The sequence below is a fragment of the Rana temporaria genome, chromosome 8 (assembly GCF_905171775.1).
Source record: "Rana temporaria chromosome 8, aRanTem1.1, whole genome shotgun sequence".
Taxonomy (NCBI): Eukaryota; Metazoa; Chordata; class Amphibia; order Anura; family Ranidae; genus Rana; species Rana temporaria.
Genome location: NC_053496.1, coordinates 52,583,351 through 52,609,594, shown reverse-complemented (window position 1 = coordinate 52,609,594; position 26,244 = coordinate 52,583,351). Strand labels below are relative to the sequence as shown.

At 42.9% G+C, this 26,244-nt stretch overlaps 1 protein-coding gene across 6 annotated transcripts in view; it reads left to right on the top strand.

The window, feature by feature from the left end:
• The window catches only part of EXOC6 (exocyst complex component 6), a 369,989-nt gene that overhangs the window by 121,478 nt on the left and 222,267 nt on the right, over nt 1–26,244 (top strand). For 3 of the 6 annotated variants that reach the window (XM_040361791.1, XM_040361789.1, XM_040361793.1), the window contains exons 6-8: nt 4,631–4,835; nt 10,765–10,920; nt 13,378–13,446. In XM_040361791.1, the coding sequence (XP_040217725.1) occupies nt 4,631–4,835; nt 10,765–10,920; nt 13,378–13,446 (430 nt within the window). Of the gene's footprint in view, nt 1–4,630; nt 4,836–10,764; nt 10,921–13,374; nt 13,447–26,244 lie in introns of all 6 variants that reach the window. The other 3 variants (XM_040361790.1, XM_040361788.1, XM_040361792.1) reach the window with 1 other exon arrangement.

Genomic DNA, 26,244 nt, shown 5'->3' with positions numbered 1-26,244 from the left:
TGAAGCTCACAGGAGCTGAAGAACGGGGAGAGGTGAGTGTAAACACACCTTTCCCATTCTTCTGTGTGGCAGTGTCACTGATCGTCTGTTCCCTGTTATAGGGAACGACGATCAGTGACATCCAGCCATGCCCCCCTACAGTAGGAATCACTCCCTTAGGGCACACTTAACCCCTTAGCGCCCCCTAGTGGGTAACCCCTTCACTGCCATTGTCATTTTCAAAGTTATCAGTGCATTTTTATAGCACTTTTCGCTGTGAAAATGTCAAAAGTGTCCGATGTGTCTGCCATAATGTCGCAGTGAGGAAAAAAATCGCTGATCTCCGACATTACTAGTAAAAAAAAAAAATATTAATAAAAATGCAATAAAACTATGCCCTATTTTGTAAAGGCTATAACTTTTGGCAAACCAATCAATAAACGCTTATTGTTTTTTTGTTTTACCAAAAATAGGTAGAAGAATACGGATCAGCCTAAACTGAGGAAAACATTTTTTTTTTATATATTTTTTGGAGATATTTATTATAGCAAAAAGTAAAAAATATTGCATTCTTTTTAAATTGTCGTTCTATTTTTGTTTATAGCGCAAACAATAAAAACCGCAGAGGTGATCGAATACCACCAAAAGAAAGCTTTATATGTGGGGAAAAAAGGAAGCCAATTTTGTTTGGGAGCCACGTCGCACGACTGTGCAATTGTCAGTTAAAGCAAAGCAGTGCCGAATCGCAAAAAGGGGTCAGGTCCTTTACCTGCATAATGGTCCGGGGTCTTAAGTGGTTAAGTTTCACCAGTGCTTGATGCTCTTTGTTTGCAAGAATTGTTCACAGAAGTGAGCCATGCATGACCCTCTAGCCTTCATTCATTGATGGAGTGAAGCCAATGCCTCTTATCTGTAGAGAATTATTTGGCTCAACACAAACCTTGTACACTGAGTTTCGGAAATCTATGCCATGTTCTCCCTTCTAAACCATAACTATATTCTTCCATGTAGTCCTTAACTATACACATAGGCCCAGATTCTCAAAGGACTTACGACGGCGCAGCGCCATGTACACCATCGTAAGTCCTAATCTGACCCGTCGTATCTATGCGACTGATTCTTAGAATCAGTTATGCATAGATATCCATTAGATCCGACAGGCGTAAGTCTCTTACGCCGTCGGATCTAAACTGCATATTTTTTTTGACCACTAGGTGGCGCTTCCGTCGAATTCTGCGTCGAGTATGCAAATTAGCTAGATACGCGAATTCCCGAACGTACGTGCGGCCGACGCAGTAAAGTTGCGACGTTTACGTTAGGCTTTTCCCGGCGTAATGTTGCCCCTGCTATATGGTGGCATAAGTGCGGCGCAACAATGTTAAGTATGGCCGCCGTTCCCGCGTCGAAATTTGAAAAAGTTACGTCGTTTGTGTAAGTCGTCCGTGAATGGGGCTGGACGTCATTTACGTTCACATCGAAACCAATGACGTCCTTGCGGCGTACTTTGGAGCAATGCACACTGGGAAATTCCACGCACGTCGGGTCACAGTAGTTTTGCATAAAACACGCCCCCCTGATCCAAATTTGAATTAGGCGGGCTTACGCCGGCCGAATTACGCTACGCCGCCGCAACTTACGGAGCAAGTGCTTTGAGAATACAGCACTTGCCCGTCTAAGTTGCGGAGGCGTGAGGTAAATCGGATACGTTACGCCGTTGCAAAGATACGCCGTTCTACAAGAATCTGGCCCCAAATGTTTTTGCATGTTAATATGATGTTGTCTCGTTAATATTGGCACACCTTCTTCCGTTCCCTTCCATGAGATCAGATGCTTTTTCATATCCATTGTAGATGCATTATTCTAAGGCTGAGTACTACATGACAATTTTCTGTCTATAAAATGCCAAATGCAAGCAATACAACATAAATCCTGACCTGCAAATGACCTACAAATTAAAAAAGTCTCAAAGCTCCCATCGGAGCAGATGTTGAAAGGGCAAGGCCTTGAGCTGGAGATATATATAATTAGCAAGGGGCTCAAGAATGGGTTTAAGTTGGATTATGCTAATTCTGATTTCAGTAACTGCATTGGAAAAACCTTCCAGATGAACCAACAGTGTTGCGATAAGCTGATTTATATAATTTGAATAAAACCGTTTATATGATTTTAATGCCGTTATGGAATTATCTCCCGAGAGGTCACGCCATGTGAAGCTGCTCTTTTAGAAATTGGATTGGATGAAAGAAGTCCTGAAACTCATCTGTAGCATTCTAATTTACAGCTTACGCCATCCTACACAATTCACTTCTTCGCTGACCACGTTATTTATTTTAATGTCTTGCCAGTGTGATCCTATTAACCGCAGCCACAGCTCTGTGCCGAGCAAAACAACAAACATTGCAATTTGCATGCCGGGAATTTCTAGTACGGTGCAAAAAAGTAATATGAGGACAACTGGTAAAGGGAAAAACATATCTTCTGTTTTAAGTTGTAAAGTCCGTTTTGCTCATTTTAGATACTTCCCGATTAGTTTTTTCAAAGTGCCCAATTTTCTGAAAATTATGGGAGATTCTATAATTGGTAGAATACTTTACTCAACTTACCTTGAGTTACCGTTGCCTGCTACTTTTGCTGTCACTTGTTTCCCTGATCCTGCTACGAACATTGGGCCAGATCCACAGCCAGCCAGCGCAACGTAAATTTTTCCATTTAAGTTACACTGCCGCAAAGTTGCCAAGTTAGGTGCCGATCCACAAAGCACTTACCTGGAAATTTGCGGCGGTGTAACTTAAATCCGTCCGGCGCAAGGCGGGCCAAGTCAAATGGGCGAGTCCCATTTAAATTAGGCGCGCTCCCGCGCCGGACGTACTGCGCATGCTCCGTTGGGTAAATTACCCGACGTGCATTGCGCTAACAGACGTCGCTCCGACGTCATTTGCTTAGACGGTAACGTAAATGGCGTCCAGCGCCATTCACGGACGTCTTACGCAAACGACGTAGAGTTTGAATTTTTGACGCGGGAACGACGGCCATACTTAATAGGGCTTAGTCAAATAGGACTCAGCCCTATTTTTACACGGCGTAACTCGACGTAAACGACGTAGAATTAGCACGACGGGCCCGTCGGAACATTCGTGGATCGCCGTAAGTGTTCATTTGCATATTCTAGGCTGGCCGCAATGGCCTCCCCACCTAGCGGCCGGCCTAGAATTGCATCCTTAAGATCCGACAGTGTAATTCAACTACACATGCCGGATCTTCTGTCTATCTCTTGGAAACTGATTCTGTGGATCAGTTCCAAAGATAGAAACAGGGATACGACGGCGTATCAGTAGATACGCCGTCGTATCTCTTTTGTGGATTACCCCCATTATGCTATAACCTCACTTGTGTGCACCTTGCTGAAGGCATTGGGATGGATTTACTGAAGGATAACAGACTGTGCACTTTGCAAGTGCAGTTGGACCAGAGCTTAGTAAATGAGGTAAAGCTTCACTTTGCAAAGAATGTGCAATCACATGCAAGCAAAATAAAACAGCATTTTTGCTTGCACATGATTAGATGATGGAAATCGGCAGAGCTTCTCATTTAATAAGCTCTTGCAGAGTTGGAACTGCACTTGTTTGCTTTTAGTAAATCAACCGCATTATGTGCAGCTGTTGTATAGTCTCTTGTCATAGTACTAGTGCAGAGAGATGCACATTTTAAGGCAGAAAACTTGCCGTTCTGTGTTATATAGTTCCAGCACTTTATTTTCTGCTGTAGTCCACCTTCGGGAAAAGTAAAAATCCTCCCTTGCAGTGGGGCTGTCCCTGCACTACAAGGGTTAAGTATTAATTTAAAGCAATTACCTAATTCTCCACTCCCCTGGCTGATGACACTTCCTATACTCCGGCAGGGTACTGCACCTCTGCGTCCTCACGTCCAATGTAGGGCTTTGGGTTCTGCATTGGTCATGAAGATGTCAAAGGACATACATCTATCGGAGAATAAGGAAGAAGGAAGCTTCAGGGACCGGTGTTGCAGCACAGAGAAAGCTGCAGGAGCTGGGATCAGGTAAGTAAAACTACTTTTCCCAGGCCCCTAGATAAACAAGATTTTAACCCTTGTGGTGTAGGGGTAGCCCAATTGCAATTTTACTTTCCCCACAGTTCAGCTTTTACGACCCCATTCACACTTGAGGCCCCGTACACACGACCGAGTTTCTCGGCAGAATTCAGCCAGAAACTCGATCGGAGCTGGATTCTGCCGAGAAACTCGGTTGTGTGTACACTTTTCAGCGAGGATGCCGACGAGGAACTCGTCGGGCCAAATAGAGAACATGTTCTCTATTTGCTCGTTGTTCAATGAGGAAAGTCGGCCCGCCGAGATCCTCGGCGGCTTCAACACTGAACTCAACGAGGAACTCGATGTGTTTGGCACGTCGAGTTCCTCGGACGTGTGTACGGGGCCTGAGCGTTTTTCAGCTCAAAGCTCGATGCTCCGCAACACTCAACAAGCACCATTCATTTTAATGCACCTTGTTCACATTTTTAGAGTTTTGTCACCTGTAGCAAAACGGCTGTCTCTGTTGTCTGTTTGTTGCATTAAAAAGGCCATATAATGTGTGTTTACAGTCTTACTGATCCATAATGTAATTTTCTACTCACAGGTATTACTCTGCTCTAAAGACAATGAACCAACTAGAACACGTTTACCTCCCCAAAGTCTCCCAGTATCGTTTCTGCCAGATTATGGCTGAGAACCTCCCTAAGTTACGAGAAGAGATCAAGGACATCTCCATGTCTGGCCTGAAAGACTTCCTAGAGAGTATCAGGAAACACTCTGACAAAATAGGAGAGACCGCCATGAAGCAAGTACGAGTTTTGTGTCCGCTGCTCTATCACGGGGCTTGTGTTCAAAGAAAGCCTACTGTTTAAATAACCTTCTGCTGGGTACACTCTATAAGAAAATCGGGCAAATGATCCTTCAGTTTACCTCAATGTTTCACACAAGTCGAAACCGAGGATGGTACTAATTGTACGAAAAGTCTTGTCCGACATAGGCTTTTGGTTTTGCTTGACTTGTTTATTGTTTCTGATCATGCGCAGTCTTTCGTATCTTTTATGAAAACAGTGCACATTAAATGAAAATCATTAGTTCTGGTAACGTACAAGAGCATTTTTGGAGTTTCTCCCCTCGTAAATTTTTGTTTGGAAAGTCTGAATTGGATGTTGACCTCGTACAGAATTTTTCTTACGATTTTCTCATAATGTGTACCCCGCTCTGCTGAAATATATACACACAAGTGAATGAGTCCGAGGAGTGACTCATCCCTTAATGAACTCTTAAGCAGGCCATACACGGTTGAATTTCGAACAAAATTTCTTTTCAAAATCAGAAAGTTTTTTTTTTTTGTGATCCGATGATGCCACCATTGATTTTCGAAATTTGTCCGACAAAATATTCATGTTGCCGGGAATATTCGTTTATCTCCGGGAATATTCTTTCCTCTCCGGGAATATTCTTTTCTTGCGGTTTTTTTTCTATTACATTTCTCACACGATTCTCCCATCATTGATCAGAAAATCTTTTGTTTTTCTAAAAATTTCCAACTTGTCGGATTTCTCAAATTTGCTTGCCGCACGAAAATCGGCAGCCCACTAACGGTGCGAAATACGAACGAAAATTCTTTCATACGATTTTCGAAAGAAAATTCTTTCGAAAATCGAACTGTGTATGGCCGCCTTTACCTTCAACAATGTCTTCCTATACATATGGCAAAAATCATCTTTCCACTATGTGCAGCTTTTTTAGTTTTTAATAATAATATTTGACGCTTTCTGTAAAGGTTCTTGTTGATCCAGGTCATGGTACCAGTTGTTACAATCAACTAGACTTTCTCTATAATGTTGAAGATGTTTTGTGTTGAAATGTATTGTTTTAGGCTGTGTTTGTCGTTACCATTGTAGCCCAAAATTTCAAAGTACTATTGTGACCACCAGCTAAGACGTTAACAACAAACCGAGTAAAACGTCAAAGAGCATCTCAGGGGCTTATTACTACCTAGACTGGGCTTTCATTAGAACAGCCATATGGACAAGCAAAAACAGAGGAAACGTGGAAAATAAACTGGAAGTACATTGAGTACACAAAAAAAAAACACTAACAAATGCATCGACCAACAGGCCCTACACCTTAATGGATAAGTTCACCATGTGTAACATGTAACATGTTACAAATGTACCGGCCTCCAAACCCCCCACCTCGAGTCCCTGTTTTGACACCTAGCCGGGGAATCTTCTCCCAATGCTCGCTGTCACAAAAAAAAAAGCCTACCTCATTCATTCATAGTGTTCTGTGCGTGGAAAAACTACAAGTCCCGACAACCTTTTTGCGGCTCTCGGCTTGTAGTTCTCAATGAACTACCAGAGCGTTGTTGATCCGTCTGGGTAGTTTATTGAGCTGCCTGCCCATATCGTAGGTAGCCTGCAGGACCGTGGCATTACGCCGACAATCTCCTGATCATGGGCTCAATGCTTTTACAGGTCCTTAACAAAAATAATAAATGCATATTTGTATACCTGTAAAAAAATGTGTAGATTTTTTTTTTGTAAAAGTGAACTTATCCTTTCACAAGGAAGTTCGTTCAAGAACAGTGAAGTTCTCATTTTGAACAGAGAGAACAACTGGTTTGCAAGACGTGTGAAAGAGGCCACCTGTGTCAAACTGGAACAACCTTCCCTAAACAGGGAACCATCAGCACCATCTTTAACCCACATATAATTTTTTTTCAGTACACCTGTACCTTGAAAATTGGATGACAATTCACTACTTTAGCTGTGCAAGTTCAACATTTAATACCTGCCTTATATATTATGATATCATGGTAATTCGATTATTAAAATAGAATAAACCTTCACACCTTCCACCATCTTCCTGGACAATCAGCATCTGCTTTCACATAATAAATGACACACAGGATGGATTAAGGCGACTGCTGCTATAAATGCAGGGTTAAAGGGCTGGATTTCCAAGATAATCTGGTGCCTTAAGCCTTACCCATAACCACTCCCTATTGTGATGCTTAAAACATTTTTTCTTAATCACTGATATACTGTGTGCAGAGAAAAGCAATTGATCCAGAGACAGCAAGCAGATTTAATCTCTTTAAACTGATGCACCACTATACTCCTTGTGGACTAGAGCAGTTTTTGAATTAGCCTATTAATTTGGCAATAGCTTGTCATTACTTAACAAAACAAAGTATTACCTATACATGTTTTTTTTATGGGACATATATTTTACCATATCTTTAAAAAACAGTACAAGGTTTTCTCTAATTTGACCAGTGTTTTAAAACAATTAATGTTCCTGTAGATAAAAACAAAGTAAATGAACGTGCCAGACTCTATGGGCCAGATCCACATAGAAATGGATCGGCGCAGCGTATCAGAGATACGCTACGCCGCCGTAACTTTTTCGGCTTTGGTTCGAATCCTGAAAGATTGCGCGCCAAAAGTTACGGCGGTGTAGTGTATTTCTGGCGGCGGAATTCAAATCGGCGATTAGGGGACGTGATTCATTTAAATGAAGCGCGTCCCCGCGCCGATTGAACTGCGCATGCTCCGTTTCGAAATTTCCCGCCGTGCTTTGCGCGAAATGACGTCGCAACAACGTCATTTTTTTAACTTAGACGTGACTTACGTCCATCCCTATTCACGGACGACTTACGCAAAAAAAATTCAAATTTAGACGCGGGAACGACGGCCATGCTTAACATGGCAAGTCTATCTATACGACACAAAATAGCAGCTTTAACTATACGCCGGAAAAAGCCGACTAGAGACGACGTAAGAGAATGCGACGGCCGCGCGTACGTTCGTGGATCGTTGGAAAAAGCTAATTTGCATAACCGACGCGGAAAACGACGCAAACTTCACCCAGCGGACGCCAAAGTATTGCATCTAAGATCCGAAGGCGTACGAAGCCTTATGCCTGTCGGATCAAACCCAGATGCCGTCGTATCTTGGTTTGAGGATTCAAACTAAAGATACGACGCGGGTAATTTGAAAGTACGCCGGCGTATCAGTAGATACTCCGGCGTACTCGCTATGAGGATCTGGCCCTCTATATGTAATTGTATGGTCATTATGATTAGTACGAACAATAGAATACAATTTACACTTTATAATGAAAAGAAGCAAACAAAATGTGAAAAAAAAGTTTAAATATAAATAAAGAAATTAAAAATGTAAATGAAAAAGGCAGAAACCTAATACATTTGGAGAAAAGGAAAAAGTTATTTAAAGCTGATTAAAATTAAGGGCCAATTTAGAGTTTTGAAAGGTACAGAATTGATTGAAAATTTTGCCAAGCTACTTTGACTGACATGACATGCATATCAAAGAAAACTCCATTCACCTGAAAATAAAAACTTATAAAAAAATACATTGCAGGTATCTTGTCCCCCTAGAGTGGCTTGCCACAATCCAGGGTGCTCTTCCCATTGCACAGGTTGGCTCTTTTCTCCACACCTGGTGGTCGTGTTCTGTTTTAAACCACTTTTGAACTGCTATATACCGGATGATCTCAGACCAGATCTGAAATGACCATCCCTTTTGTAGCCCAGTACACACTGTTAAGCCCACCAGGAGTAAACAAAAACACTTTTAAACTGCTGCTACATATTTTCACAGCAGCAAAACAAACAGTTGCAAAGGCAATTGCCTACCCTATCCTTCAGTGAAGCCAAATTAAGAATTAATAATGTTCTCTTATACGAAAAGATCCAGGTGAAGCTCACGGAGTAAAAGATAAGGGGTTCTAAGCCATCTGGTGACCTTGGGCATCTTGCTTCTGGTGGGCTTTAACCAAGACCTGTTGTCCCTTTAACCACTTCAGCCCGGACCATTTGGCTGCCCAAAGACCAGAGTACTTTTTGGGATTCGGCACTGCGTCGCTTTAACTCACAATTGCGTGGTCGTGCGACGTGGCTCCCAAACAAAATTGACGTCCTTTTTTCCCCATAAATATAGCTTTCTTTTGGTGATATTTGATCACCTCTGCAGTTTTTATTGTTTGCGCTATAAACAAAAAAAAGAGCGACAATATTGAAAAAATATATATTTTTTACTTTTTGCTATAATAAATAGCCCCCAAAAATATTGTGACAGTAGGCAGGTTAAATCCCCCTGGTTGCATCCAAGATGCTGTATATATTCCTCCTAGGTTCAGGCTTTATGCCAGTTTGTACCTCTAGTTGGAGTTCTGGGAGGACTTGATGAGCCCAGCTGTATCAGGTGGGATCGTTGGATCCTCTACAAAAGCTCCCAGCATGCTAAGAGAGATGCTCCAACCTGGAACCAGACCTGTGTGAATAGTCTGGGGAGTGATCTTTGTGCGGTGAGCCAAAGCCTGTGTGGCTACTATTACCAAAACTCTAACCAGCAGGGAGTTAGGGACTGGGGCAACACTAGGCTGTACCCAGGCGTTAGTTAGGGACACCGATGTGTTTAGTAAGCGGTCAAGTGACCAGGATTTATTTTTGTATTTCTTTTGTTTCTGTCACATTTGTTTTGTATATAGTTCAAATAAAATCCGCACCTTTTTGTTTTCCTCCTACCATCGTCTGCTGTGCCTAATTGTTTTTGTGTGCTGAACCCGTCCAGGGGGTCACACACACACCCGCTGACGGGCTAACCCCCTCACAATATATATAAAAAAATAGTTTTTCCTCAGTTTAGGCCGATGCTAATTCTTCTACATATTTTTGGTAAAAACAATCGCAATAAGCGTTTATTGATTGGTTTGCACAAAAGTTATAGCATCTACAAAATAGGGGATAGTTTCATGGCATTTTTTTATTAATTATTGTTTTACTAGTAATGGCAGCGATCAGAGATTTTTATCATGACTGCGACATTATGGCGGACACATCAGACACTTTTGACGCCATTTTGGGACCATTGTCATTTATACAGCGATCAGTGCTATAAAAATGCACTGATTACTGTGTAAATGACACTGGCAGTGAAGGGGTTAACAAGTAGGGGGCGCTGAAGGGGTTAAGTGTGTCCTAGGGATGTGTTCTAACTGTGGGGGCTGGGCTACGTGTGACACAACACTGATCACTGCTGTTTACATCAGCATTTCACCGTTCTTCCTGTCCGTGAGACGATCGCGGGACTCCCGGCAGTCATCAAGTCCGCAGGACCCGCGGTCACACTCACGGAGCTCGCGGCGGGCACGCACCCACAATGCCGCGTCTTAAAGGCGACGTACCCATACGTTAATATGCCCAGCCGTGCCATTCTGCCAACGTATATCGTCGTGCAGCGGGTCAGCAAGTAGTTAATTAAGCCAGCTGAAATATAAACTATCTCCCACCCTCCCCCCCTTTTTTTCTCCTCTCTCCCCTTTTTAACTATGGCAGGCCATGACAGTAGTTACCTCACACCATTGAACAACTTATGCTAAGTTAACACGGTCTAACAGTTTTCCGATTGCTGTAGTATATCTTAAGTTTTGATGACAATCATTAGGATTGAGAAATGTCTTTAACACTGCAGAACAAGTCTGGCTGGAAGTTTCTAACAACTACTAGCTATTATTCATGTAAAGCGCTGCACTATAGAAGTACCTGAAATAAGTAAAATAAATATTCTACGCTGCCTGTTGGTAAAACTGTAACAGCCAGTGTATGTTTTTTATCTTCCAAGTCTTCTCAATTTTTCTGTGTTAACATTTGTGAGAATTTTTGTTTTCTCTATTTATTTAGTTTGCCACTTTTTCTGTTAAATCCAGGCACAACAGCAGAAAACATTCCATGCCGCCCTACACAGGCAAACCAATGTCTCCTATAGAAAGCCCATGTACATCATAAATGGCCATGGTTCTGAAGATGAAAATGAACTGAAATCAAAAAGCCCAATGCTGGAAGATGAGGAAACAGAAGAAGAGGTATATATATATATTTTTTTCTCTGATAATGGTAAAACTGGCTTGAAGAGGAGTAGTTGGTGGCTAAATACTTATGCCTAGTACACACGATCAGTTTTCCCGGCGGTAAAAAGTCAGCCGGGAAAACCGAGGGGAAAACTGAGAACCTGCTCAGTAGCTTTTTCCCCTACACACGGCCAGTTTTCCGGACAGGAAAACTGCCATGAGAGCTTTGGTCGGGAAAACCCGGCCGTGTGTATGCTCCACCGCAGTGTTTGCCATAGGGAAACTGCCGGCTTAAAAACCGGCAGGAAAAAAGAGAACATGTTCTATTTTTTCCCGCCGGGATGGTTTTCCTGTCAAGAAAACTGCGATGGAGCATACACACGGCCGGTTTTCCCAGCCAAAAGCTGTCATGGCTGTTTTCCAGACGGGAAAACCAGTCATGTGTACGAGGCATTACACTGACTAATTCTTTTTGCCGGTTGGTAGCGCAGCCATTTTTTCAATTTACCAGGCATGCTCAGACAGCAAGAATAACTTACCAAAAATTTGTGGCAGTTTTGAATTGTAAATTTTGTTGAAGTGTTACTAAACACAGGACCCTATATCTGATCTCCCACAGTACACAGATCATGGAAATGCAATTATTTTAGTAAGTAGAAACTGCTCAATACCTTTTTTCAATCAGCAGTATATAGCAGTCTTGTGACTTCTATCAGTGCCTGGTTAAAGCTTGTAGGAGGATTTCTCATTGTCCTCTGACTGTCCTATTAGGCTGCAGGACCCCTGACACTCTGTCTGGGCAGTGCTGATTGGCCCTGTGCTGATCACATGCTTTCCCCTAAAAAAAAACAAAAAAAAGCGACTTTCTAGCAATACACCAAACTGAGCATGTGCAGAGTGCCCCCTAGCTTCTGTAATATCAGGAGATGGATTGGGGTCAGTGGAAGAAGAGGAGGATCAGAGAAGACAGGATCAAACAGGCTTTTTACACAATGCAAAGGATTAACCCATTAGGTTCCACAGTGAGTATAACAAGCATGCATATACAGGCTGGTTTTACTGTTGTGAGTTTAGTAACACAATCTTGCTGCACATTTTCACTGGCAAGTTGTACAATTGCAGAGCACTTGAAGCACAAGTTCTACTTTTCCAATGTGTAGCAAATTTGCGTGGCAAGTCTCTAGAAAAGCAAAGTTGCAGTGGTGAGTGTACAGCAAGAGCTCTGCAAGTCACAGGGGTATGCAATATTTTGCGGGAAATTTGTAGAGGTAAACTGCATCTGGTGTTAGCGATTCAATCATTACAGCACCATGGTTGATATGGTGTCAGGATGATTGAAGGGCATTATTTCTATTATTACATTGTAATATAAAATTAAATAGTTCAGATCATCATAATGCAGAATCAGTGGGAGCCCTGAGCTTGTCACTTGCCACAGTCGCCTGCCACCAGATGCAGTTTGTCGCTTGCTAAGCCGCCTGCCTTTAGATCCAGCTCGTCACTTGCCACGTCACCTGCCACCAGATGCGAATTGTCACTTGTCACGTCACCTGCCACCAGATGCGAATTGTCACTTGTCACGTCACCTGCCACCAGATGTGGATTGTCACTTGTCACGTCACCTGCCACCAGATGCTGATTGTCACTTTTCACGTCACCTGCCACCAGATGCGAATTGTCAATTGCCACGTCACCTGCCACCCACCAGATGCGGTTTGTCACATGCCATGTCACCTGCCACCAGATATGGATTGTCACTTGCCACATTGCCTGCTACCCACCAGATGCAGATTGTCACCTGCCACCAGATGCAGATTGAACCTTGCCACATTGCCACCCACACACCAGATGCAAATTATCACTGCATTAGTGGCAACACAAATGGGGGCATTGGTCCATGGAGCACAGAGGAGTGCCTCAGTGCAGTGGTGGGTTTTTAGTCAGGGCGGAGCAGCGGTGATGCAGGGCTGGAGGTGAGAGTTTGTCATCCCTCTGATCACCCGCCCGCCACACCTCTGACATTGTAGCTGTGAGGACAGAACAGTAGTGATGCAGGCGGGGGCGGTGAGAGATTATCTTTCTGCGTTTGACAGTGCAGCCTTCGCGGCCTGGCTGGAAACAGTCAGCGGACCAGCACTGATCTGCGTCCCGGGGGTTGGGGGACCCCTGTTTTACCAGATAAGTAGTTATATGGATATTTCTGGCTGTTTGTGTTATTTATAGGACTCTGCTTTCCTATGAAACTTTGGCACTGCTCTACTTTCTTTACTTATAAACAAAGCCAACACATCAGGGCTGCTTGAATGGTATTTATGGTGTCACATTCTTGGGTATACTTGTGCTAAGTAGAAAGTAGCCATTAGTTAATACAACTGTGTGCAATGCATACAAAATAAAGCAGAAGAAATTGCAAGTGAATAAATTCTCTACTGTTCTTCAATACATAGTATACGTCTTTTTTATTTTCAGCAGGTCCTGAGTGTCCAGGATTTGGTTGACTTCACACCTGTGTATCGATGTCTTCACATCTATTCCGTTTTAGTAAGTAACTTGTCAATTATTTGAAACACTTCAACACCAAGGATTAGAGAAACAATTGAATCTGCTTTACAAACTTAAATTTTCATGTCCTGAAACAAATAAATAAGCCACTGTTTAGTTCAATTTTTTTAAGGGGAATTTTTTGTAAAAATTCAGTTACTCTTGGCGACATAGGTGGCCGAAGAAAAAATCTACAGTGTCTCTTTACTGGACTTTTAAAAGTTTTATCTTCCTAAAGAAAAATCTCCCACTCTTCACAATCACGCCTTATTCATGACAGCAGCAGCTTTTTTTGTGAGCAACTATATTCAAGGATGGAGCACATTATCTGATGAGCACCTTGAGAATTCATTGAGAATTGCTACTACATCCCTCAAACCAGATATTTATGTGCACTAGTTTTATATTGCCCTCTTTTATTTTTATAATAAAAAATATAAAAAAAAAAAATGAAATTTTATTACTCAGATAGGTAAATTATGCTTTGACTGTGGGAAGGTAGCGATCCGTGCTTAGCAGAAACAGAAGATCTCCATCTTCTCCTCTCAGAGTTTATATATGCAGACCGCTGTTCTGCCTCTCCTGAAAACGATTGGCTAGTCCCAGTGGACATTGGGCCTGCCAAACCCACTAATAGGCTCTATCTGTGTCCAATTACAGAAGGAATGGGTCGCCGGTGGCATGCGCGCCTCCCAGACGCAGTGCACAAAATCACGTAGAGGTAGCCTCAGTATATATGCGTGGGTTGCTCCATAAGTGGTTAAGTTTACCCTTCAGTGTATACCATCATTGTATGTAACCACTTCTGGATCCAAGTTCAGCACATTAACTAAGCACCCAGGATGATGGCCAGGCCTCTGGATTGGGTGAAATAAATGTAACGTATTTATTGGCGTATAACACGCGCCGGCGTATAACACGCAACCCAAGGAATTTTTTTTTAGAAGGGAAGTTTAGGGGAAAAAATTACATTTAAATGCCCATCAATGCAGCCTTATCAGTGTCCATCTGCAGCCTTGTCCATCATTGCAGAATGATCAGTGTCCATCTGCAGCCTTGCCCATTGTCATTTGCAGCCTTGCCCATTGTCATTTGCAGCCTTGCACAGTGTCATTTGCAGCCTTGCCCAGTGTCATTTGCAGCCTTGCCCAGTGTCATTTGCAGCCTTGCCCAGTGTCCTTTGCAGCCTTGCCCAGTGTCCTTTGCAGCCTTGCCCAGTGTCCTTTGCAACATTATCGTTTAAAATTACAGCCGCCGAGATAGACAGAGCCGGATGTCCCGTGTACTTGGCTCCTCTCGGCTCCTCTCGCAGTCCCGCCCCTTGGCCAGGCTCCTATGATGGACAATAACACAGGTCCAATGGCGGGACTGGGAATGACTGCGAGCGGAGCCGAACCTAGCCGAGTACACAGTGTTATACGCGTCTTGTACTCGCGCAAATGCTCCCGATGCTTCACCAATACTTTTTTTTCAGAGAGCGGGTGGAGAGCTGGTGGAGAGGGGGCGGAGAGCCGGCGGAGAGCGGAGCAGAGAAGTCCTCGGGTATGTCAATAATGGAGGAGAGCTGCTGCCGCTGCTGCCGTCTAGTCCCTAAAGAGAAAGCCAAGCCCCCCCCCCTGCCGCCGCCTAGTTGATCAGCGTGGGGAACATAACAGCTTTCATTTGAATAGCTGTGTGTTCCCCGCCGCACCTCGTCATATATAGCCCCTCCCCCTTGTCTGGGCACTTTGATAGACAGATCACCCATCCCAGGATTTGACGGGTGATGTGTCTATCAAAGTGCCCGGACAAGGGGGAGTGGCTATATATGACGAGGCGCGGCGGGGAACACACAGCTATTCAAATGAAAGCTGTTATGTTCCCCACGCTGATCAACTAGGCTGCGGAGGGGGGGGGCGGGGAAGGCATGACTTTCTCTTTGGGGACATGGCTGCATTTGGGTCAAGGCTGCATTTGGGGATAAGGCTGCATTTGGGGATACACGGGGATGGACTGGCCATTGGGACTACATGGAGTTTCCCTGTGGGCCGATGGCTCAGTGGTCCGGCTTCAGTAACAGCGGACCGCTGCCCCCCTCCGCCCCTCTGTCTCTCCCTTCCCGCAGCGCTCACCTCCTCTCCCTCCCCACAGCGCTCACCTGGGAGGACAAAGAAGCAGGGGGAGGACCAGAGGAGCGGGAGTTGTCCGGCCGCCATGGGAGAGACCTGTCAAAGTGGGCCAGTCTGGATGAAGTCCAGGGCCAAATTTGTGTCCCAGTCCAGCCCTGGGGATACATGGCTGCATTTGTGGATAAGGCTGCATTTGGGGATACATGGCTGCATTTGGGGACACATGGACACATTTTAAAGAAAGTATCAGTAATCGGTATTGGCGAGTACATGAAAAAAAGTATCGGTACTTGTACTCGGTCCTAAAAAAGTGGTATCGGGACAACCCTAGTAGATATGATCAACATGTACAAATATATAAGGGGCACATATAGTGAACTTGGTGTTGAGTTATTCACTTTACGGCAAACACAAAAGACAAGGGGGCACTCTTTACGTCTAGAGGAAAAGAGATTTCATCTCCAAATACGGAAAGGTTTCTTCAGAGTAAGAGCGGTAAACATGTGGAATAGACTCCCTCCAGAGGTGGTTCTGGCCAGCTCAGTAGATTGCTTTAAGAAAGGCCTGGATACTTTCCTAAATGTACATAATATAAATCCGATTGCCTCTCGTGGGATCAGGAAGGAATTTTTTTCCCTGCTGTAGCAAATTGGATCATGCTCTTCTGGGGTTTTCGCCTTCCTCTGGATCAACTGTGGGTATAGAATTGGGTATATGGGATTGTATGATATATATATATATTTTTAATGGTTGAACTGGATAGACTGTCTTTTTTCAACCTGACTAACTATGTAACTATACCGGTCGGCATAGGTCTGGCTTCAGTAGCCTATGGACTTTGCTCCTTAGGACACTTGTTGGACTATTGGACTTTTTATCTTTACCCCACTAATCCTGGTCACATTCCACTCGCTCTCCATATTTACCTTACCCTGTATGAACATTTGCTGCTCTTGCAGTGTGATGACCATCTATAGCTGCCAAATTGTTTCTGGCACTTCTCTAATTGACTTATTTGAATTTAATCACTTGTTTTTTGCTTCTGTCCCGCTGTAAAAAAGCAAAACTGACCTTTAGCTGTTTTTTTATTGGGCTTTATTACTTCACCTTCCTCTGTTAATAGTCTCCCTTTGCTTCTCAGTTCAGACTCCTCTGATTAGTCCAGGATCTTCCCAAGTGCAGTAAATCTTCTTAGACCTGTTTTCTGGTAATAAAATTTTTATAGTTGTGTCATAATGATGAAGAAGTCCAAGTTTAGTAGAGAAAAGCAAATTTCTAATGCAGAGCCTGCAACTTTGCCTGGTTTGATATACTGTATCGGGGCCAAGGCAAGGGAACATTGTGCCGTGATATTGTACAAATCACGTCTGTCTCGGTGAAGATGTACACAGTGTAAATCTTGTGCTGTCTTGTCTTTTTCTAAAGGAAGAAATATAGCATAGAGAAGTCCAATACCGAGGGTGATTTACTAAAGTGTGACGTGAACCTGTGTTTTTGCACCAAACATCCGATCGTGTGAAAGATTTTTTTATTTATTTTTTTAATTCTTCTGCACATTGGACGTTTGACGTTTAATGAAATCATGCTTTAGTAAATAAGGCTCATTAGGGTCCATGCACACTAGGAGCAGAACAAAAAAACAAGAAACCTCTTGCAGAAAAAGTGGCAGAGAAAATGCTCATAGTATTTCGTATTGCACAAGAGTTTAGGAGAGTTAATTTTTTTTGTTTAATATATTTGTATTGAAAAAAGAGTATTCAAATATAACAATAAGTAAAATACTAGAAAAGTACCGCAGTGGGTCAGTGTACTGATAAATACAACCAACGTTACAATATAAACAACACATGTAACTCAAGTCTATAAAAAGGAATAAAAAGAATAAAGAAAAATAAAAGAAAAGGAGGTAGGTAAGAATTAGAAAAAGAAGGGAGGTAGAAGAGAGAGACGCAGAGAAAGATATTGGGGGGGGGGGGGGGGGGGGGGTTATATCTTTATAGCAATGGGTCAAAGTAAATGAGGACCAGGGGGCCCAGGTTATGGAATATTGTTTACTAGTGTCTCTTGCAATGTGGGTGAGTTCTTCCATGAGACTAACCTCAGAAACCTTTTGTAACCATGATTTGATGGTTGTGGGTTGTCCACAGAGATAAGGGATAATAGCTTTAGCTGCGTTAAGGAGGTGTGGAACAAGTGAGCGTTTATATTTGCCTATGGGCCTTGAAGTGGCGTGGAAGAGAACTAGTTTAGGAGAGTTTATGGGTATTTTCTTTTACAGGAGATTTTTTCCCAAAATGTTCCCCTCTGCTTATTATTCATTGTAATCTATATACACTAAATGCTGATTGCTCCTAAACGCCACGTTTAGGTGCGTTTATGAATGTTTAATGTTTTTTCCTGCCTAAAAATTCCTCTCTAAAAGACACTTGTAATGGATTTCTAAACTCTCCTCTTGAAATATGCCTCTAAACACCCTAATGTGCATGGACACATAGGATAACATTCAGACGCTTCTACAGGCAGGAGAAAAAACTCATGTAGAAGCAAAGTTTTTGAAGCCCGAGTGTGCATTGTCCCTTAAAGTAGGTATCCAGCCAAAATGTATTTTGTTTTACGTAAATTTAGGCTCTGTACACACGATCAAAGGTGAAGGTCCGTTTCATCGGTCCAAACCGACCGTGTGTGGGCGCCATCGGTTAGTTATCCTTCAGTCAAAAAAAATAGAACTTGCTTTAAAATTTGACCGATGGACGCCTAACCGATCGGTCAAAACCGATGGTTAGTACGCAAGAGCATCGGTTCCAAACCCGCACATGCTCAGAATCAAGTTGACGCATGCTTGGAAGCATTGAACTTCATGTTTCTCTGCACGTCGTTGTGTTTTACATCACCACATTGCACTCGATCGGTTTTTGAACTGATGGTGTGTAGGCACATCAGACCATCAGTCAGCTTCATCGGTTAACCGATGAAACGGACCTTCAGTTTGGACTGATCGTGTGTACAAGGCCTAAGGGGTTGAGACATAGGATGAAACAAAATCTCTCCAGTGGGGGAATATACAGCAATAACACGGCTTTTCAGTAGAGTGGGTAAAGATTGACAAAGGCAACAATAAAAGCCCCTCAAACGTGCCAAAGAGATTTCCTCTCACTTCATGTACAGATACACTGGTCATCAGGAAAGGAACAGAGAAATCTCCCCTTTCAGGACATACATTAGTAAAACAAACTGTTAGATTCTATAAGCCTTCTCTATTCTATCCTAAAGTAAAATTAATTACTGTATATACTCGAGTATAAGCCGACCCGAATATATGCCGAGGCACCTAATTTTACCACAAAAAAACTGGGAAAACATATTAACTTGAGTATAAGCCTAGAGTAGGAAATTCAGCAGCTACTGTAAGTGGAAAAGAGAGTCAAAAATGCCCATTTGCAGCCTTACTGTGCCCAATTTCATGCCTTAATGTGCCCACCATTGCATGCCTCACTGTGCCCATTGCATGCCTCACTGTGGCTATTTGCAGCCTCACTGTGCCCATTGCATGTCTCACTGTGCCCACTGCATGCCTCACTGTGGCCATTTTCAGTCTCACAGTGCCCATTGCATGTTTTACTGTGCCCATTGCATGTCTCACTGTGGCCATTTTCAGCCTCACAGTGCCCATTGCATGTTTTGCTGTGCCCATTGCATGTCTCACTGTGCCGATCTGCATACCTGTCATGCAGTCAGTTGCCGGCCGTCCAGTGTAACAAAGCCCCTTGTCCTCCTCGTCCGTGATAGAGGGAACACTCAGTTTCCCAGCAGTGAGTCAGTGTTCAGTGTTCTGCCTATCAGACGAGGACGAGGCAGGTTTTTTTTTCTTGCGCTGCACGGCCGTCGACTAGACTGACATTACAATGATGGGAGATCAGATCACACACAAAGCTGCAGATGGACACAGACTCGAGTATAAGCTGAGGGGGGCATTTTCAGCACAAAAAAAGTGCTTAAAATCTCAGAATATACTCAAGTATATACAGTAACAATTGTTATACTGGTCATACACTAGAAACATAGAAACAGAAAAGTAACAGCAGAAAAAAGACTGAGTAGTCTATCAAATCTGCCAATTTTTTTGTATTTTCTTTTTGTTAACTTTTTTGTGTACTTTTTTGAGTACAGATCTACACTATATTACCAAAAGTATTGAGATGCCTGCCTTTACACGCACATGAACTTCAATTGCATTCCAGTCTTAGTCGGAATGGTTTAATATTGAGTTGGCCCACCCTTTGCAGCTATAACAGCTTCAACTCTTCTGGGAAGCCTGTCCACAAGGTTTAGGAATGTGTCTATGAGAATATTTGACCATTTTTCCAGAAGTACATTTGTTAGGTCAGGCACTAATGTTGACGAGAAGGCCTGGCTTGCAGTCTCCGCTCTAATTCATCCCAAAGGTGTTCTATTGGGTTGAGGTCAGGACTCTGTACAGACCAGTCAAGTTCCTCCACCCCAAACCCACTCATCCATGTCTTTATGGACCTTGTGCACTGGTCCAAATCATTTGGTGGAGAGGGGATTATGGTGTGGGGTTGTTTTTCATGGGTTGAGCTTGGCCCCTTAGTTCTAGTGGAGGGAACTGTTAAAGCGAGGGTTCACCCAAAAAAAAAAATTCTAACATTACATTGAGCTGACTTCTGACACTGACAGTATGCTGATCTATTTTTTTTTTTTTCGTACATACCGTTTTATCGCTATTTTTCACCCCGGCTTCCGGGTATTGAATCCCGCGGGAGTGGGCGTTCCTATTCACAGGCTAAGTGATTGACGTAATGAGAAAAGCTTCCCTCCGGCGCATACGGCCGCGTCACGAGTTGCCGAAAGAAGCCGAACGTCGGGGCACAGGCACCGTATAGCGCCGACTCGCAGTCCGGCTTCTTTCGGCAACTCGTGATGCAGCCGTATGCGCCTGTGGGAAGCTTTTCTCATCACGTCAATCACTTAGCCTGTGAATAGGAACGCCCACTCACGCGGGATTCACTATCGGGAAGCCGGGGTGAAAAATAGCGATAAAACGGTATGTACGGAAAATAAAAAAAAGATCGGCATACTGTCAGTGTCAGAAGTCAGCTCAATGTAATGTTAGATTTTTTTTTAGGGTGAACCCCCGCTTTAAGGCATCAGCCTACCAAGACATTTTGGACAATTTTATGCTCCAAACTTTGTGGGAACAGTTTGGGTATGGCCCCCTCCTGTTCCAACATGACTGTGCACCAGTGCGCAAAGCATTCTGACCTCAACCCAATAGAATACCTTTGGGATGAATTTGAGCGGAGACTGTGAGCCAGGCGTCTCAATACTTTAGATAATATAGTGTATGTTTGTCCTAAGCATGTTTGAAGCCATTTACAGTTGACTGGCTCTGCTGAAAGTTTATTCCAAGCTTACCCTTTCAGTAAAATAATACTTTCCAAGGTTAGTTTTGAACGTTCCACGAGTTGGTTTTAGGTCATGTCCACAAGTTCTTGATTTTGGTTTCATATTGAGAAAACTGCCCTGCTGAACCTTATTCACCCCCCTTGGTGTATTAATGTAGGTTTTAATCATGTCTCTCTTTTCCCTTCTTTCCTCCAGACTGTACATATTATGTTCCTGAAGTCGCTCTCGATATGTTTAATCCCCAGACCTTTCACCACTAGTAGATTTTTGAACAAACAAATTAATACGAAAACCCTCAGTACATTGGTGACTTGACGAATGTTGTTCGAAAGAACTTCAACATTTTATTTGCTTTTACATTTAACTTAGGAATGATTTGAATTATTTCACTTTTTTGTGATGTCTTTAATAAACCATTTCATTAGTATGTCGCATGTTTTTTTTTTATTTTTTATACATTATTATCTTGGTAAAATAATTTTTTCTAATGGATAACACCTATTAATAATTAACAAGATTACTTACCCTGCTTTCACCTCCAAAATGTTTAGGCCCGGATTCACGTAGATGCGCATATCTTTGTGCGGGCGTAACGTATCTTATTTACGTTACGCCTCCGCAACTTTTACAGGCAAGTGCCGTATTCTCAAAAGAAAGTTGCAGCGGCGTAGCGTAAATAGGCCGGCGTAAGCCCGCCTAATTCAAATGTGGTAGATGTGGCCGTGTGTTATGTAAATTTTATGTGACCCCGCATGCGCCGTCCGTAAAAGTATCCCAGTGCACATGCTCCAAATTAACCCGCAAGAAGCCAATGCTTTCGACGTGAAGGTAAATGACGCCCAGCCCTATTCGCGAACGACTTACGCAAACAACGTAAATTTTTTAAAATTCGACGCGGGAACGACGTCCATACTTAACATTGGTACGCCGCATGTACACCTCATATAGCAGGGGTAACTTTACGCCGGAAAAGCCTAACGTAAACGGCGTATCTGTACTGCATCGGCCGGGCGTACGTTCGTGAATTCGCGTATCTAGCTGATTTACATATTTCTAGGCGTAAATCAGCGTAAACGCCCCTAGCGGACAGCGTAAATATGCAGTTAAGATCTGACGGCGTAAGAGACTTACGCCGGTCGGATCTAATACAAATCTATGCGGAACTGATTCTAAGAATCAGGCGCATAGATACGACGGCTCACACTCGGATACGACGGCGTATCTGGAGATACGCCGTCGTATCTCCTTTGAGAATCTGGGCCACAATGTTTTGTGCCACGCTTAAAAATTATTATTATTATTTTTAATGGAGAGAAACTGGAGAATAATTTTATTCAAAGTTGCCACAATTGGTGCAGTGGGGTTTCACCACTTTATTCACTAGTCTGGTTTTCAATTATTTTTTTCATGGCTACTTCCAAGTTTACGTGTACAATTTCTTTAAATTGGAGAAATATCTTGTGGCAAAATAGGATAAAGTGGTTATTTAAATTGGTTCATTAAATGCAATTTGTTGCCGTCCTATGATATCAATTTGTTAGCCTTTTTTTGTGTCTTATTTTGGTTTCTTTTTTTTTTTTTATCCTGAACTACAGTAGTTGGTGTCCACAAGTCATAAAGGCAGGATAGCTCTTTGTTTCCTGCTGCAAAACTTAGTTTTTTTTCAAACTCTGCCTCTATAAACAAAAAGTAGAGTAGAGTTTTTCTCTAATTTTATCAGAAAATGTTGTGTTTTACCCAATGTTTTCCTGGTGTCTAGGTAGGATTTCTGCCATGTACTTCAGTGGCATTGGCTTGTCGTCTTTAAGCAATTTAAGCAATTTATTGCTATCCCATAAATTTTGTTGTTCAGCTGTGCTTGTGAACCTTTGTTATATTGGCTAATCTATGGGGTGTTTAGCTCAGTGGTGAAGCCTGTTGTTTGGTTTGTTCTGTGTCCTCCTTTGCCTCTGTTGCGTGCCTCTAGCTGTGCTCCTAACTCAGAAGGGGGGAGTGTTGGTATCAAGTAATGGAATGTTAAGTAACTGTGACCCAGCGATAACCTCGTGCCCCTAAAAAAAATCAAAATGCTAAGCTGCTTTATTCTTCTTGCATACAAATGATGTTGTATTCAGTAGGTAGATGAGGCGCTCGTGGTGCACTGGTTTCAAACGCACAGATGGTTCTTTCTGAAAGGTTCTCCTTAATGAGATCACCAGGATTTCACTCAAGGTCCTTACAAAGGAGTCAAAGCATGACCCGAATTAAGAATAGAATGAGAATGTGTTTACAAATTAAAGACAAAATGCAGACTGGTATGAAATGACGGGTACAATTTTCGAAGCGTAAATGGTTCTCTAACAGTAGTAGGCTACAAGAATCTAATGGTGATATACATGGTTAGCAACTTTATTGCCATGGACCTTCCTTGGCTGTTGTAGAAGGTACACACAACATGGGACCGTGTACTTTACTTGGTGGACTTTGTAAAAAGTACACAGGCTTTGGATTTGACATCACTGTTTTATATATATATATATATATATATATATATATATATATATATATATACCGTATTTATTCGAGTATAACGCGCAAAATTTTATACCCAAAAAAAAGATCAAAGTTTGGGTGCGCGTTATACTCGAGGACTTTGTCCCCCCCGCCGCTACCGCCGCCGCACACGCCGCTGCTACCGCCGCCGCACACGCCGCTGCTACCGCCGCCGCCACCGAAGCCACCAACGCCGCTACAACGTTAATCACGCGGCGCGGGGGAACATTAGACAGCTTTAGTTTGAATAGCTGTTTTCCCTGCCGCGCGTAGACACTCCCCCTTGGACGGATCTGTCCAATCGCGAGCAAGGGGGAGTGTCTATGCGTGGCAGGGAAAACAGCTGTTCAAACGAACGCTGTCTGTAATGTTCCCGCGCGCCGCGTGATTAAAGGTAAGGGGACATGGCTGGACATACGGGGGCATGGCTGGACATACAGGGGGCATGGCTGGACATACAGGGGGCATGGCTGGACATACAGGGGGCATGGCTGGACATAAATGATTTTTGGCAATTACAATGATTTTATACCGATTTTTAATTGAAAATTAGGGGTGCGCGTTATACACGGGTGCGCGTTATACTCGAATAAATACGGTATATATATATATATATATATATATATATATATATATATATATATATATATATATATATATATATATATATATATATATATATATATATATATATATATATATAAAAAACATGAAGCACAGTTTACTGACATCGGACCACATTCATAGACATATGAAAAGAGCAAAAATAGGGAAAAAAGTATTTTCATGGTGCCAGTCTTCTAAAAGTATCTTTGTATTTTAACTTCAGAGTACTGACTTTCTTGGGGTTAAAGCGGTGGTTCCCCTAAAAATAAAGTTTTGACATTGCATTTGGTATAATAATTACAGTTAGAATCGGCTGGTTATATGTAAATAATACCTCCGTACGTAGCGTTTGTATTATTCGTTCCCACCGCCACTTCCGGGTACGATGCTGGCGGTGGGCGTTCCTTATTGATGGACAGGCATCCGACCGACGCATCCATCGCGTCACGAGATGCCGAAAGAAGCCGAACGTCGGTGCGGCTCTATACGGCGCATGAGCAACGACGTTCGGCTTCTTTCAGCATCTCGTGACGCGATGGATGCGTCGGTCGGATGCCTGTCCATCAATAAGGAACGCCCACCGCCAGCATCGTACCCGGAAGTGGAGGTGGGAACGAATAATACAAACGCTACGTACAGAGGTATTATTTACATATAACCAGCCGATTCTAACTGTAATTATTATACCTAATACAATGTCAAAACTTTATTTTTAGGGGAACCACCCCTTTAAGAAAGGAAACCTTGAAAATGTTTTTTTTCCTATTTTTGCTCTTTTCATGTCTTTGGATGTGATGCCAACCTTTTCTCTCTCTCTTTCGCTCTCTCTCCCATGATCTCTCGCGCTCTCTCTCTCACTTTTTATCTCTCTTATGGTCTCTATAATCTGAGATCATTTTAGTCAGGTAGGAGGCTGCATTAAAGGGTTTGTAAAGGAATTTTTTTTATCTTAATAGCTTCCTTTACCTTAATGCAGTGTTGTTTTCATGTCCTCATTGTTAGTTTTTGCTCTCAAGTTGCTGTAATTCTTCTCTGATCTCCACACTTCCTGGTTGTCTGTTTCCTGATAACCACAGTACTGGGAGCTTTCTCTCTGTGGTCACTAATCAAGGAGGTGCGATTACTGTGTGTCTAAAACCCCTCAGCACCAATCAGTTTTGTTTTCCAAACTGCCCTGTATTGGCTCTGTGGCTCTGTACAGCACAGAGGCAGGAAACAACATGCAAAACGAAACCAGAAACTACAGGTACATTATATGATTGATTTTTATCTATTTTTAATCGTTTTTAAAAGGAATCAGTTAACTATTATGTCTCTATACCCTGTAAACAGTCATTTCAGCAAAAACATTTTTTTTTATTTACAACTTCTTTAACTCACAGGTGCTTTTGTAGCACCTTTGATTGTTTACAGCAAAGCACAACAACACTTTTTCTCAGCGCTTTACTTTAACCACTTAAGCCCCGGACCAAAATGCAGCTAAAGGACCAGGCCCCTTTTTGCAAATCGGGACTGTGTCGCTTTAACTGACAATTGTGCGGTCGTGCTACGTGGCTCCCAAACATGCATTGTTTACTGTGGAAATGACAGTTGCAGTTTGGGAGTTAACCACAGGGGGCGCTGATGGGGTTAAGTGTGACCTGAAGTGTGTTTACAACTGTAGGGGGGTGTGGCTGTAGGTGTGACGTCATCGATTGTGTCCCCCTATAAAAGGGATCACACGATCAATGACGGCGCCACAGTGAAGAACGGGGAAGCTGTGTTTACATACAGCTCTCCCCGTTCTTCAGCTCCGGGGACCGATCGCGGGACTCCAGCGGCGATCGGGTCCGCAGGTCCCGCGGTCACGGTCACGGAGCTTACGGCTGGGCTTAAAGGGCAATGTACATATACGTTGATGTGCCCAGCCGTGCCATTCTGCCGACGTATATCGTCGTGCAACGGTCCTTAAGTGGTTAATGGACTTTACTTTTTGCACATTTATTATGATTTTTTTTTTTTTACTTTTCTACAACTAAATGAATTTCATATGTTGTTATGATTATCTAGGCCAGTGTTTCTCCACTCCAGTCCTGAAGGTGCCCCAACAGGTCGTGTTTTCAGAATTTCCCTTCAAATCACCTGTGCA